This window comes from Bos taurus, chromosome 1 (genome assembly GCF_002263795.3).
Source record: "Bos taurus isolate L1 Dominette 01449 registration number 42190680 breed Hereford chromosome 1, ARS-UCD2.0, whole genome shotgun sequence".
Classification (NCBI taxonomy): Eukaryota; Metazoa; Chordata; class Mammalia; order Artiodactyla; family Bovidae; genus Bos; species Bos taurus.
Window position 1 is genome coordinate 142,960,008 of NC_037328.1, and position 15,345 is coordinate 142,975,352.

Sequence of the window (15,345 nt, forward strand, 5' to 3'; positions counted from 1 at the left end):
AAAATATCTGCTTGCTCTATTTCACTCTTTCCAATTAAAAAAGATGCAGTCTGATCTGGCTGAAAAAAAACAGTGCTCTGGGCACTGAAAAATCCCCACTCTGTTCAACGTGGCTCTGCCCATGTTCAGTGGAGAGGCTCTGCCCACTCCTGCTGGTGAGCAGAGGGGCCTTACAGCCATTCCAGGGAGAACACTGAAGGAAAACAGCTATTGTGATGAAAACAGGAGCCTTGGCGGGGACTGTCCATGCACCGTCCAGCCTTGGAGAACAACCGCAGGCTGTACTTGAAGTCCCCTCTCCCAGGGAGCGATTCTGGAGCCCACACTCACAGTCGAGACCCCTCGGACAAAAGGTGCAGGTGTGAACGTGTTTCTCTCCTGTCCAGCCAGGACTGGACACCCAGGCTGGGTGCAGAATTAATTGCGTTGCGTGAAATTTGTTCCCTGTGTGGACCCACGGTTCCAACCACATCCTTTCTCATTGTGATTCCCTGTCTGATTTAGTCCTGCAGCCCCAGTCCCCAAATCCTAAAGGGCAATCTTTTATTTTTAAGCTGATGACCTTGAAATTGTTTTTTAACATAATGGCCCCAGAGGTCGTTGAGCTTCCCGCACCCGCCCCGCAAGATGGGGCATGATTAAGCCGAGGTTGTGGGTGGTACATCAACGTCCCCAGTGGGGCACAGGGCAGCCTGTCACCTGCCAGTGTGTTTACCTGGGTGACAGCATTGTTTCTCACAACTCTTCAACGAACAAGAGAGTCATGTTTTCCTCAACTTGTATAAGTCAATTCAATGAGATGTGCATGTAGCATTCCAGAGCTCACGGTGATTTTGGTTTTTTCTTTGTAAGATTAACCTGCAGGTCGGGAGCAGAGAGAACCCCCTGGAATCTGACATCACCGTGGAAACCAGCTGCCCCACTCCTGCCCGCCCCTCACAGCCATGTGCTTCTGTTTTTGCAGGTGGTCTTTAGCAAGTATTGCAACTCCAGTGATATTATGGACCTGTTCTGCATCGCTACCGGCCTGCCTCGGTGAGTGACTCAGAGTCACCCCACCAGAGGGTTGCCTTTAAATTCACCCGGAGGGGCAGGTACCTGGGGGGCCGAGTGGCTGAGTGTAGGGGATGGGAGGCCTGGAAGGGTTGATGGACTCACCTTGCACCTTGCACATGGGACCTTTCGAATCAATGGATGAGTCCCTGGAGGTTTCAGCCACCGCTGCCGGCTGCCCACCAACAATCATAGCTGTGTTAGTGGAGTGAACCGTTGGGCAGGATTAGGCAGAAACTGCTGTTTTAAAAGTTTCTTTTTTTTCTTTCTTTCATTTATTCCTTTGTTTTGGGAGAAAGGATAAAGAAGGGTGGTAATGTTTAGGCTGTGATCCCCCAGCCCCAGATGACCCAGGGATCCAGATCAACATTTAAGAAAAAAACTGATATCAGAAATAAGTTGAAAAGACCAGAAACCTACCCTCGAGAACCACAGTCAGCAGTTTGTTCTAGCAAGTGAATTTTCTGTCCTAACTTCGTGACTATAGAGAGTAATCAGGAATAACTTTGACCTGCAGTTAACTTTAAAGTTACGACCCAGGTCAAGGAGGGTGAGAAGGAAGAACAGTCAGGACCTTTCAGAGTCAGGTGAGAAAAGGAGAGTCAGGCAATAGGTTACATGCCTGAAATTACAGCAAATGGCAGCTTGGAGCAGCAAGAAATGGCCCACAGTTTGGGGCATCTTTTGATAAGCAGTGTGCTAAGAAATAAATATATATTCCTTTTTAGAACAACCCTGCGATTCAGGTGTCACTGCCACGGCGCAGATTTTAAAAATACACAACTGAAAACCAGAGTTAAGTCGTATGATTAATGCAACACCTTGGGTGAGAGGCCCCCAGAGATGGAGGTTAGAGGAAGATTCAACTTATCCTCTTAAAACTGTTTAGTAGGAGAGCTTTTTGCCTGTTTAGATGGACTCCCCCAGGAAATGAAAGGGAAAAGCAAACCCTGAATTCATTACCGGCTGATATAAATGTTCATTTCTACTTTACCACAGTTTTATTGAGCCTCCCAACTCAACAAATTAGACTCTCTCCAATTCCCATTTCAAATGACTTACACATCTGTTGAGCACTTAAAAGTGCACCTGCAACCCTTAATTCTGTTACCAAGCTGAGGCCAGAGTCTTGGGGCTGACCACTCAGAGCCCCTTGGGCAGGACCGCCTGGTGCTCAGGTTCCTACCTCAAGGGAGGCCCAGATTCAAGTGTGCACCCAGGAGACAACATCAGGGTGAAGACAACAGCTTCTCCTGTCTTCCAGGAACACCACCATCTCCCTCCTGACCACGGATGATGCCATGGTCTCCATTGACCCCACCATGCCCGCCAATTCAGAACGGTAAGTGGCTGGCAGGCTTCATCAGCTCTTTCTCGCCATGTCTGACTGCTCTCTGCAGGCACGCCGGGGTCTCCAGGGTTGTTTTCTTAATGTGCAGATGCAGGGAAATCCGCGTTTAAACCAAAGATGGGAGAGTCTGGGTAGGAGGCTTCCGGTTACTGTCCAGAACTTGTCACTTTCCAGGAAAGCAGCAGCTCTAAGCGTGGCCAGGGACCTTGCGGAGGGTCCACAGGAGCCCTCTGAGGGGGTAGTTACAGCTGGGGAAGCCGAGGACTAAGTGACAGCAGCAGAGCTGGCCCCTGTCCATCAGAGCAGGAGATTCCCTGACCAGAGCACCTGGTGACACTGGGCATTGACCCCTTGAGCAAGTGCTGCCCACCAGCTACTCTGCCCAGTGATGGGAGGAAGCCTGGGCGCTGGAGGAACGGAACCAGGAGAGGCCGGAGAGGTAGAGGCTTGGGCAGTAAACACATTTGTGAATATCAGTAGAACAGCCTGACCACTTGTGGCCAGAGGGAAGATGAGGACTAAGCAGAGCCTCCCACTCGTGCCCGGCCCTCTGCCCAGCAGCCGGAGTCCCTGGCGGTCCCCACTTTATATTTTCAGTGGGGCCAGGCAGGATCCAAACCGTGTTCCATGCGAGGCTGGGAGCGGGAGCGAGATTGGGCATGGGGTACCCTGGGGACCCCTGCCTGTTGCTCCTGCCGCTCACTGCATCTCCCTCTGAGCAACACGGGTCAACCCAGCCATCCAAGTGGACTGATACAGCTGCTCCAGCCTGCAGGAGGGGGCGTGTCCAGGCAGACCCTCTCATGTCCTAGCCACCGGAGGGCCCCTGGCTGCCTGATGGCAGTGTGGAAATATTTAGGCTCCTGGGATGCGGTCCCTGGGACCTCCGATGTAAGTGCCTTAAAGTTTCCCCCGACCCAAGGTGCGTGCAGATCTGAGCTGAGCAAACGTCAGTTATCACTCGGACCTTGGTGCAGGGCCCCCAGTCACCAGCAAGGACTGCCAGTGAGAACTGCCAGGCTTTGGTGCAGAAAGCCGTACCCAGGAGGTACGAAGTCCTGGAACATTCGAACAACCTCCACTGTCCTTTGAGCTCAGTGGTGGGCGGCCAGTACTGTCCTGCCCTGAGCACTGGGTGCTTCTGCCAGGCCTCCCCTCCCCCTCCTTTTGTGTCCATCAGTCTCCTGAATTTTTAATTTCATCATCAGGAGTTTCTGCTCCCACGTGCTCTGGCGCTGATTACGCTCAGCTTATCGGCTCCGGGCTCCCCGGAAGGAAGAATGCTAATTGAATCCCCAAAGACTCCAAGAACATTGTTGTAAATTGCAGCACCAGCTCCAGCCTGACCCAGATCTGTATTCATGAGAAAAGGCACGAGTGACCTGTCACCCTTGACGTCCACAAGACAAAATGATGTCATCAGAGGGGAAGTGTCCTGTCCATGTGATCTGGTCTCTGATGGAGCAAAGCTGCGTGTTTCCTGAATTAGTTAAAGCAGTTTGTAGGTTGTCTATTCTGTTTTGTCACTTCATCATATCTCGTTTGGCACTTTATTCTGTGCCAGCCCTTGTCAATGGCGTGCAGTTTTGTTCTCCAGGAGACGCTGGGGGAAGTCTAATGTTTTGGCTGCCACAGCGGGGACAGGTGTCTAGCACCCAGAGGGCAGAGACCAGGGCTGCTGCTCCATGTCCCCGAGCCAAGGGCCAGCCCCACCCCCCACCCCAGACTCACCTGCCCGAAGGTCTATGGCGCAGAGGCTGGGGACTGGTTTTAGTGGTCCCCACAACTTTCTCTTTGCAGACCTACACGTTGCCCCCAGACCACCAGCCTCATGTGCATCCCCAGGAGCTGGTTGAAGCAGAGCCTCTTCCCTCCTGCTCTCCAACCCCTCCATCTGGTTCCCTAGGTCCGGGGTGGGTCCCCAGAACTGGCATTTCCGCAGGTTCCCAGGTGGTGGTGATGTTGGCCGGGACCCCCTTGATCACCATTCTGGCCACTGAGCATCTCCGTCTGCTGCCTTCACCCACTCCCTGCATTTGGGGTTGTGGGCCTTTTCCATTTTTGGAGTTTCCGCCTCCAGCTTCTCCCCGTCTGTGTTTGTTTTCTTGCTCTCAGCCCTGAGGAGGCAGTATTCCCAAGGTTTCACACCCGAGCCCCCGTCCAGGCCTCCCATCTGCTCCTTTGCCTCCTGCTCTCCAGTACCACCGTTCCAGCTGCCACTGGGCTGTCCTGCCCACTTTATATATGCATAGTGTGATCTAGCCCAACAGAACAGTGACTGTCAGCCCTGACTAAAGGTGTAAACCACCAGGGATCTTCAAAAAGGTGCTGATGACCAGTCCCCCCTAGGACCTAGTAAATTCAAATTTGTGAGGGATTTATTTTTAAAGCTCACCAGGTGATTCCAGGGCTTCCCCAGTGGCTCAGTGGTCAAGAATCCACCTACAGTGCAGGAGGCCCAGGTTCGATCCTTGGGTCGGGAAGACCTTCTGGAGAAGGAAATGGCAACCCAGTCCAGTACTCTTGCTTGGAGAATCCCATGGACAGAGGAGCCTGGTGGGGTACAGTCCATGGGGTCGCAAAGAGTCAGACGACTGAGGGGCTAACCACAACAAAGGTGATTTGAACATGTGACACCAGAATCACAGATGTAAAGTGTGGGAAACCTAGGAAACTGCCCTTGACCCCAGCAGTGACCAGAAGGTCATGCCCACCAGACACAGGGTTTCCCTTTTTGGTAAGTGCTGGATGAATTTTGCTTCTTCTCAGAAGACAGTCACATCAGGTTGTGTCCCTCCAGCTTCCTCCATCTCTGAAGACCCTGCAGCCCCTCAGCCTTGCCAGCCTGGTCAGTGCCTGTCCACCCCCCACCCCCACCCCCGCCAGCCTCAGACTCAGGAACCACCTTGCAAGAGGGGCTCCCTGGGGGCATCAGATGGTCCACCTCACCTGCCTTCTGCCCAGGTCATGTTCTCATGGGGCGTTTTCACAGTCTTTTCTCCAAATTCCAAGGACTCTTGACGGTGATCAGCTGGATACCGATCAGAAATCAGGGTGCCCCATCTCTTATATTAATCTTTTCAGGTCGTTTCAAGCCAAATTTCATGACCTTCTGACTCTGTCTTCAAAATACTTCTTGTCTTAATAATCAGTGAATGTTTCAGACCAGCAGTTTAAATAACCTGGCATATATTCACCTAAGTCAGAGGGGCTCTTATCAAATAGTGGGCTGAGTGGCTTCCTCTTTCTTTTGGAAATGGTAAGAAAGCTGATTGCTAACCACCCGATTCCTGAAAACCAGCAAATGCAAGTAGACACGTCCCAACTTTGCTCAGATCCTGCTTAGAGGGACCGAGCATCTGGTCCTTGCTGGACTGGGGACATTCTGGATCCCATGGTGTCCCACTGACAGGCATGTTGCCTCCTGAGAACACCTTCTGTTTCTGCCACTAATGCTTCAAGACCCTCATCAAAGGAGAGAAACAGGCGCTTAAATAGTTCAGGGAAAGATGGGGCACAGGGCAGAGCATGTGGAGAGAGGGAAGAGCCAGGAGGGCACAGCACACGTGTGACATAATCACTCCTTTAGTTCCAGTTTTAGCCAAGCTGTGATACGTGAGGTGCCCACTGCATGAAATGGCTGAGCACTTGCATGGGTGGTGTATGTGACCACGTACGCCAGCTGGGAAAATGCCTCCTGGATTCCATCCTGGCTCCCACTAAACATGTTTGAAAAGACATAGTTACATTTCAGAAAAAGACAAATACAAGTTCAAGGCAAGTGGAAAGTGGTTTATGTTGGTCCTGTTGTTGAGGAAGAAATAATGAAGCTGCAACTCATTTTCGGGCTGAGGCAGGAGTTTATTCATTCGTGGAAACGCTGTGACTGGTTCTGAGAACATTCCTGCCATTGAGAATCAAGAGGATTAAGGATGGAGGAGCCAAGTGCCATTTTGCAGGGCCCAGCTGTGGTCTGAGTGTGCTGGGATGCACAGCTCTGCCTCTCCCTCCACCCACCTCCCTCACCTGCTCTGATTCACTACCACCTCCCACACCTGCATCAGGTCTGTGGGGAGGAACGGAGGAGAGACAGTCTTGTGGCTGCAGAGGAGGGGGAGAAAAGAGAAACAGGGATGAGGGGGAGGGAGAGAAAGCGCCAGGCTCCCTCTCTCCCCACGGCCCCGGTGTCAGTGCTGCTTATGGGGGAGGGGTGCGGAGGGAGGAGGAGAGGGGGTGGTGACGGTCACCTCGCCGTGGCTCTCCACCCTCTCACTTGGTTACCCAGACCCCAGCCCCTCACTCCTCTCCTGGGTGGGGCCAACACATGGCTCGGAGCACGCCACAGCTGGTTCACAGTCAGCTCCATGCACATTCGGGGGGTTTCAGTGAGCTCCCCCTCCCGGAGCTCTGCCTCCCACAGTCTGCAAGCTGACGAGGCTGACGCCTGCTAGGGTGGGGGGAACCAGGGAAGATGGAGTCACCCTGCTCAGTTTGTCAGTGTGAAGACCAAGACTACTGGTACTACCTTGGCCAAGCCCTCCCTGCCACGGGCTCAGCAGGTGGGACCACGCTTCACGCTGCGTGGGTTCTGAGGAGGGTGCTCTGTGATCTGCCAGGACCCGAATACCATTACTGTGAAGCCTCTGTAGTGAAGGTACCCACATCCCAAATAACCAGCTTCCAGGGGTCTTCGGAAGAGGCCCTTTCTCTAGGCAAGGTGCTTCCCTGAGGAGGTCTGGGGGCCTTGCCCGTCCGTACTCTTTCCCAGGAGGACCCTCGTGGGAGGCCAAGGTCTGAGAGGCTCCTGGAGTTGTCTGTCCACCAGCCACAGTGCCACGCGGCTGTTATTTTTATACTTTATCGGCATTTTACATTGCAGACAATTTTTTTCTGTGGCCTGGAAACCATTAAACCACAGGTATGAGCCCAGTTAACACTGGAGGCAAAGGACCCACCTGCCAATGCAGTTAGACGTCCCAGAGACGCCTGGGTCAGAAAGATCCCCTGGAGGAGGACACGGCAACCCGCTTCAGAATTCCTGCCTGGAGAATCCCGCGGACAGAGGAGCCTGGTGGGCTTTGGTCTGTGGGGCCACACAGAGTCAGACGTGCCTGAAGTGGCTCAGCTCACACCCAGGCTCGGTGTTTGGTGTGCATCCTTCCAGCACCTATGCCTTCTTCCTCCAGGGCTTAGCTGGCTGACTCGCTGTGACCCTGTCTCTTGCTCCATCTTCCTAATGAAGTGTCGTGGGCATCCCTCCACCTCGGTACTTGGACACTGTCTCCATCTTTTTAACAACCTCTCGACCTTCCACGGTTCAGCTGAGGCATCATCCACCCCCAGTGGAGAGGGGCCTGAGTATTTCTTAGCCATTCAAAAGGCAGCAGCCATGTCCTTTCAAGGTGTACTTGACCGTGGAACGTTGGGTCCGTGAGGGCAAAGCCTTTTTGTCTGGCTCGCTGTTATGTCACCAGAACCCAACCACACTGAGCACTCAGTGAAAAAATGTGCTGAATGAATGAATAAGTGGCATATGAAGATACCCCGGTGAGATAGGGGTGCCCAAACTCCAGGATCTAATACCTGATGATCTGAGGTGGAGCAGATGTAATAATACTAGAAGTAAAGTGCATGATAAATGTAACGCAGTTGAATCATCCCAGAGTCTCCCCCTCACCTCCCCCGTCCGTGGAAAACTGTCTTCCGTGAAACCAGGCCCTGGGGCCAGAAGCGGGGGGGTCGCTGCCGTAAGAGAGAATCAAAGGCGTTACTGCTGTCATTCCCAGGTTCACCTGATGAGACCGTGGATTTTAAACTTGACTCCGTGGTTGCTGTCCCCAGGGTGCTGGCAGTCCATACGCCCACCAGCAGTACCTGTCGGAGTCTGATTCCCTGTGCCCTGTAGCACTCTGGTCATCTGCTTCTAGAATTTTGCTAAACCGTTGGGTTAAAAAATAGCCTCTTTGTTGGGGTGCCTCTCTTTATTTTTGTTAACTGTTGTCAACCATTTCCTGTTCCTATTTTTTGCCTGTTTCCCATTGACTTAATCATCTCCCCCATCCCCAGCTTTGCTGGGGGTCCTTGTATGTCAGGGACCATGACCTTCAATCTGTGGTGACATCACCAGTATCCTCTCCCCACCACTGTGGGTCTCTTGATTACTGGTGATGACATCATCAAGGTGCATCACCAAGGTGATGACATCACCAAGGTGCCAGTGCATTTTCGCCTGAGTTATTGACACCATCCTGTCTTGTGTATGTGGGGGATGCCGTCGGCAAGAGCTCAAACCAAGTCAAAGTGGGAGAGCCTCCTGCATCAGCCAGGTGTCAAGGCAGACCAAGGCAACTCTGCCATCCAAGCTGCATTCAACATGCTTGTTTTATTAACCAAATATGAACATGGCAGAGGGGGTCCATTATTTAAATAATATATTTAAAGTGTTGAGAATTTCTCTGAATGAAGAAGCTCAGAACCACCAAAGAAGCTCATTTTTTTAAAAGACCTAATTCACTGGTAAATTCTAATTCAGCCCAAGTGCTTATCTTTTGGGCCAGATGTGTGTGGACGTCTTTGATGGCGTCTTACAGTGGAACTGCCTTCTCTCTTGCAGAACTCCCTACAAAGTGAGACCCGTGGCCATCAAGCAACTCTCTGGTAAGGCCTTGCTATCGTTTTTTTAAATTAAAAAAATACAGGAAGCTGTAGGCTGCCCGTGGATTGAATATGTATGAGTTAAGCATTGAAGCCCGGTGCCGTTACAGAATGTAAAGTCACATACTGCTGTTAAGGCAGCCATGCTGTGTCCTCCACAACCCCCCAAGTGCCCAGCCCCCCAGAATGCCCTGTCCTGACAACCTAGCAGACGCTGGGTGACACCCCAGTCCTGTCTCCCTGGGCCACTACTTGTGCTGTCCATTCAGACTGTAACGCAAGAAGCCCAGCCCTCAGGATGCCTCATAGACTCAGTGGTGTTGGTTGTTAAAGTCCCATTGCCTTCTGGATCTTGGATCACTCCTATTTATGTATGACATGTGTAATAATATGCTCCTGTTTAAGTGTGTATTTTGATAAGGCTTTGAAAGTTTTATTCATCCTTGTCAACTGTCACCAAAACCAAGACCTGGAACGTTTCCATCACCTAAAAATGTGCTGTGCCTCTTCCCACTTAACCCCAGCCCCTCTGTCACAGGTCTGTGTCAACCACACCCTCTCTCTGAAACCGAAGGTTAGATGTGTCTTTTTGAGACTTTCGCAGAGAAGAAATTACATAAAATGTACGCTTTTTTGACCCAATGTTGTTTCTGAGCCTCGTCCGCATGTTGTATATGTCATTCTTTCCTTTTTATTGACATGTACCATTCCAGGTGTGGCTGGTCTGCAGTGTTTATCCATTCACCTGTTGAAGGACAGCTGGGGTATGAATAAGGCAACTATGAGTATCCAAGAACAAGCATTTACAGGGACACAACATTTTTATTTCCCTTGGAGTCAGTGGGATTGAATGGATTGCTGGGTCATGTGGTTTAGTACACGTTTCATTTTATAAAAAAATACTTCCATGCAGTTCCTTTCCTTCTAATGATCCAGATCTAATGGGCTCTCCTTCTTCTAGCTACTGAAGGAGGAAGCTTGGCTCATTAATATAGATCTTTCTTTTTTTATATAATAACACAAAGCTAGAGATTTCCCTCAGAGCATACTTTAGCTATATCTCACAAATTTTGGTGTATTGCGTTTTCATTTTTATTCAGCTTAAAATATTTTCTAATTTACCTTGTAGTTCTTTTTCTGATCCATTTGTTATTTAGAAGTATATTACTTAATTTTCAAATCGTTGGGTATTTTCCAGTCATCTTTCTGGTACTGATTTCTATCTTTTTTTTAATTTATCTTTGGCTGTGCTGGGTCTTCGTTGCTGTGTGAGGGCTATTCTCTAGTTGCAGCGTGGACTTACTGCAGTGGCGTCTCTCGCTGCAGAGCAGAGGCTCCAGGTGCGCGGTCTTCAGTAGTTCCAGCTTGCAGCCTTAGTTGTCCTGTGGCATGTTGAATCCTCCTGGACCAGTGATGGAACTCATTGCCCCTGCATTGGCAGACAGATTCTTAACCACTGGACCACCAGGCAAGTCCCTGGTATTGATTTCTCTTCAATCCTTTGTGACCATATAACTTCAGTCTTTTTTGATTTACTGAGATACATGGTGTATCTTGGGACTTCCCTGTAGCTCAGATGGTAAAGAATCTGCCTGCAGAGCAGGAGACCTCGGTTTGATCCCTGGGTTGGGAACATCTTCTGGAGAAGGGAATGGCAATCCACTCCAGTATTCTTGCCTGGAGAATCCAAAGGACAGAGAAGCCTGATGGGCTACAGTCCATGGCGTCACCAAGAGTCAGACACGACTGAGCAACTAACACCACCACCTCGGTGACTGTTCCACGTGCACTTAAAAAACAATGTGTACTGTTGTTGCTGGGTGAAAGATTCTATAAATGTCAGTTAGTTCAAGTTGGTTGATAGTGTGTAGTTCAAATTTTCTCTATCTTTACTTATTTTTTTTCTACTTGACCGGTCCATTACTGAAGGATAAGAATTGCAATATCCAACCCTATTGTGGATATGTGGTTTCATTTCTTAGTTCTCTTGGGTTTTGCGTCATGCTTTTCCTGTTTCTGTTATTGGGTACGTCCTTGGGATTGTTGTGTCTTCTTGATTAATCAACCCCTTTATTCTTATAAAAATGTGTGCTTTATTTCTGGTGCTTTTTGGTGACGTCTTCTTTACCTCAAGTTACGATCACCACCCTAGCTTTGCTGTACTCAATACTCCTAGTTATATCCCATTCCCTCTTTTTTACTTTTAACATGTTTATGTTTGAAGTGGATTTCTTATTAGTTCTGGCAATTTCAGCTTTTTGGTTAAGTTTTTGAGCCATTTACATTAAATGTAATTATCCATACGTGTGTGTGTGTGTGTGTGTGTGTGTGTGTGTTAGTGGCTTAGTCATGTCCAACTCTTTGTGACCACATGGACTGTAGCCCTCCAGGCTCCTCTGTCCATGGAATTCTCCAAGCAAGAATACGGGAGTGGGTTGACATGCCCTCCTCCAGGGATCAAACCCAGGTCTCCCACATTGCAGCCAGATTGTTTACCAATCGAGCTACCCAGGAAGCCCAGTTATCCATATAGTTGGATTTAAATCTACTGAAAGTTTTTAAGCTTTACATTTACATCACATTACATTTGTGTAATTGTGTAATTACACATTACATTTGTGTAATCACATTACATTAAATGTAATTATCCATATAGTTGGGTTTAAATCTACTTTCTTGTTATTCATTTTCTATTGGTCTCATTTTTCTTTTTTGATATTTTCCTCTCTTTCTACACTTTTTGATGCTGAACATTTCTTAATTCCATTTTTTTCCTCCACTCTTGACTTATGAGCTGTACTTCTTAGTTTTATCTCTTTGTGGCTGTTCTTGTGTTCAATATGTAGCATCAGCTCATCACAGTCTGCCTTTATTATATTACTCCACTCCACAAGAATAGAAGGTTCTCAAAACAGTGAACTTCCGTTTCTCCTGCCTCATTCTTTGTGCTTTATGTCATACTTTTCACTCCTACACATGTTCTAAACCCCATAATACATGGTTATCATTTTTTGCTTTCTATAGTCAATTATATTTTCTTTCATGTCTTTGTATATCCATGTTTGCATTTTTTGTTTTGTTGTGGGTCATCTGGATTTTGTGTTCTCCCACTAGAGAGCATGGGCTTTGTCATGGCAGACAGTTGAGTTACTTACCAGTGGGTTTGATGCCTTTGAGACTTGTTTTTTAGCTTTGCTAGGTCAGTTCTGGAGAACCCCTGCTCCAGAGAGAGTTCCGTCTGGTGGCTGAGGCGCCATCCCTATGGGATCTCCTCTGACCTCCTCTGACCACCACGCATTCTGCATTCCAGCTCCTTGGAGCTCAGATATTTGGAGATGAGGTTGGGACACTGGATAAAGGTCATGGGGGCCTTGGAGGCCCATGAGGAATTGCTGCCCTGATTCCTGTGTGGGGAGGGCAGCAGAGGAGGTGAGGAGTGACCAGACTCTGACATGTTCTGAGGAAAGAGTCATGCTTATCTCCTGGCCGGTTGGAAGTGGGATGTAAAAGAACGAATCGTCAGAGAAGCCTTGAGTTCTGGCCTGAGCCACAGGGAGGGTGGCATTGTGGTGCTGGAGAAGACTCCTGAGAGTCCCTTGGACAGCAAGGAGATCAAACCGGCAAATCCTAAAGGAAATCAACCCTGAATATTCATTGGAAAGATTGATGCTGAAGCAGAAGCTCGACTACTCTGGCCACCAAATGCGAAGAGTCGACTCATTGGAAAAGACCCTGATGCTGGGAAAGATTGAGGGCGAGAGGAGAAGAGGGTGGCAGAGGATGAAATGGTTAGATAGCATCACTGACCCAATGAACATGAGTTTGCGCAAACTCCAGGAGCTGGTGAAGGACAGGGAAGCCTGGCATGCTGCGGTCCATGGGGGTCACAGAGAACTGGATACGACTTAGCAACTGAATGGCAACAACATGAAGAGGGTGGAACGGCAGCCCCGTGAGAGCGTGAGCTGAGGGTCAGTCTGGGTGGGGAACATGGTTTACCCTCTTGGACCTCAGAGTCTGGTAGACGTGCCTAGGAGAGCTGTCACATCTGAGCTGGATGTGATGACATGCACTGGACCTTCAGCGTGGGTGGTGTTCTGCAGCCAGGGACCTAATGAGCTCCCTCGGGAGGAAAGGACTGAGCCCTGAGCCCTGAGGCCCCACCCTGGGGACTGGATTCCCTGGGAAGGATACTCGCGACTTGACACCATCAGAAGAGGGGCCTTTTAAGAAAAAAGAGGAGGAAAAAAACAAGAGCAGGTGGATGAGATAGGGATGAGCTTCAGGAAGGGAAGACAGGGACCTGCCAGTGTAGTCAGGTATTTGCAGGATTGTCTCTAGGGGAAGAAGGCAGAAGGATTTCTGTGTGACTCTCTGCCCTGTGGAGCCTGCTTATGGGAGTTTTGACTCTGGCTCTCTTGTGCAAACAGCCTCCACCTCCCATCCAGTACCACCCAAACTGGCTGCCCACGGCCTCCAGCCTTCACCCTGGCTCGGTGACCGGTCGTGGCCACACAGCCCTGAGTCAGGACCTGTCAGGAGCCCCACTTGCCCTTTAGTCATCAGCCCACATACACAATGGCGGGAAAAAGAACCCCGGGAGAGGACGCGGGAGCCTTGTGCCCAGACTTACGGGCAGCTACCGGGCCTCCGGGCCTGTCCTGTCCAGAGACCCACGCCATCTTTGCTGAGTCACACATTTCCATAAATGCTCCTGACAGTCCTGGTGGGGCAGGCAGTGCAGAAATGCCCCCCAAATCTTGCTGCCCTGCGATCCATGGAATTCTCCAGGCAAGAATCCTGGGGTGCACAGCCATTTTCTTCTCCACGGGATCTTTCTGACCCAGGGATTGAACCCGGGTCTCCTGCACTGCAAGCAGATTCTTTACCATCTGAGCCACCAGGGAAGCCCATTTAGATATTAGGAAACAGTGTAGAGAAGAGTATTGTGCAAAACATGGCTTTTCATAAAAGAGACAGGGGCTGCAGGGCCTGTCTTAGGAGCAGGAAACAGCCCCTGCCCCACGAGGAAGGGCCATGGAACAGCCGCGTCCTCCAGAACAGAGGACCCACACGACCCACACCCCTGCCACCACCGTACACTGGGAAGGTTTGTGTTTACCAAACTCTGTTTCAGAAAAATGTTCTCTTTGCCACATCCTGGGAGACAGTCACACAGAGAGACTGTTTTTCCCTTTTATGAGTAAAATAAAAGTTAACGGCAGCTACAAAACTTCCATGCATCTTTTTTTATGATGACAGCACTGTTTCTTTTGAAAACCATCAGATTATTTGTCATTTTTATATGATGTGAGCAGATTAAACAGTGGGCTTTTCCTAATTCTGGAATACATGACTTTAGCCTCCAACCCATGCGCTGCACCCACTGTGAACCCCCACCTAACGGTGGGGAGCGAAGAGGGCAGATAACCATTGGAGTAGGGCAGCTGCATTCTTAACCCCGTGATCAGAGCTCCCATGGGGAGGATGGGTCCCTGGAGAGGAGGGACCTTTTCCCTTGTTGACTGAAGGCTGCCGGAGCCCCTTACCGAAGTCAGGACTAAACAAGAAGCTGAAAGGGTTTCAGGGAGGGGCCCCGGTGGTGCCCCCAGGATGCATGGGCCGCCGGGAGGGGACCACATGTATCAGAAAGCCAGCCACCATCCAGAGGCGGATGTGCTGTAAAGGCAGACTACACACAGAATTTTGCAGGCCCAGTATGGAGAAAAGGAATATAAGATGTGTCGTGGATAATGTTTATGTTTCATGTTTTCTTATCAAGATGTAATTCACATAGCATGAAATCCTCCATTTTCAAATGCACAAATTCAGTAGTTTGTAGCGTTTTCACTCTTGTCCCAGCATCACTGCCCACTGATGCCAGAATGTTTCCATCGCCCCCAGCAGAAGCCCCATAGCCTCCAGCAGCTCCTCCTGTCCCCTCACCCTGGCAACCGCTCGTCTGCCTGCCGTCTCCACGGATAGGCCTGTTGTGGACGTGTCGTATCTTGAAGTATGTGGTCCTTTACTCCTGCCTTCTTTCACTTGGCCTGATGTTGGCAGGGTTTTTCTGTGTTGCAGTGAAGGTCAGCGTTCATCCCGTCTTGTGGAAGAGCCACAGGGTATTTATTACTCACCAGCTCATGGATGTTGGGATGCTTCCACTTTTTGGCTACTGTGAATGATGCAACTGTGAACATTTGTGAGCAAATTTTCCAGGGAATGGTACATGTTGAAATGAGGTATTTTTGAGATAAGTTGTGTTGGATAAAGTATATCAATTAAAA

General features: G+C 49.8%; 1 protein-coding gene across 2 annotated transcripts in view; it reads left to right on the forward strand.

Annotated features, from left to right (window-relative positions):
- Positions 1-15,345, forward strand: part of PDE9A (phosphodiesterase 9A) — a 104,289-nt gene that overhangs the window by 29,404 nt on the left and 59,540 nt on the right. For both annotated transcript variants that reach the window (XM_005202035.3, XM_002685134.5), the window contains exons 2-4: positions 965-1,035; positions 2,318-2,395; positions 9,018-9,061. In XM_005202035.3, coding sequence (XP_005202092.1) covers positions 965-1,035; positions 2,318-2,395; positions 9,018-9,061 — 193 coding nt within the window. The remainder of the gene's footprint in view (positions 1-964; positions 1,036-2,317; positions 2,396-9,017; positions 9,062-15,345) is intronic.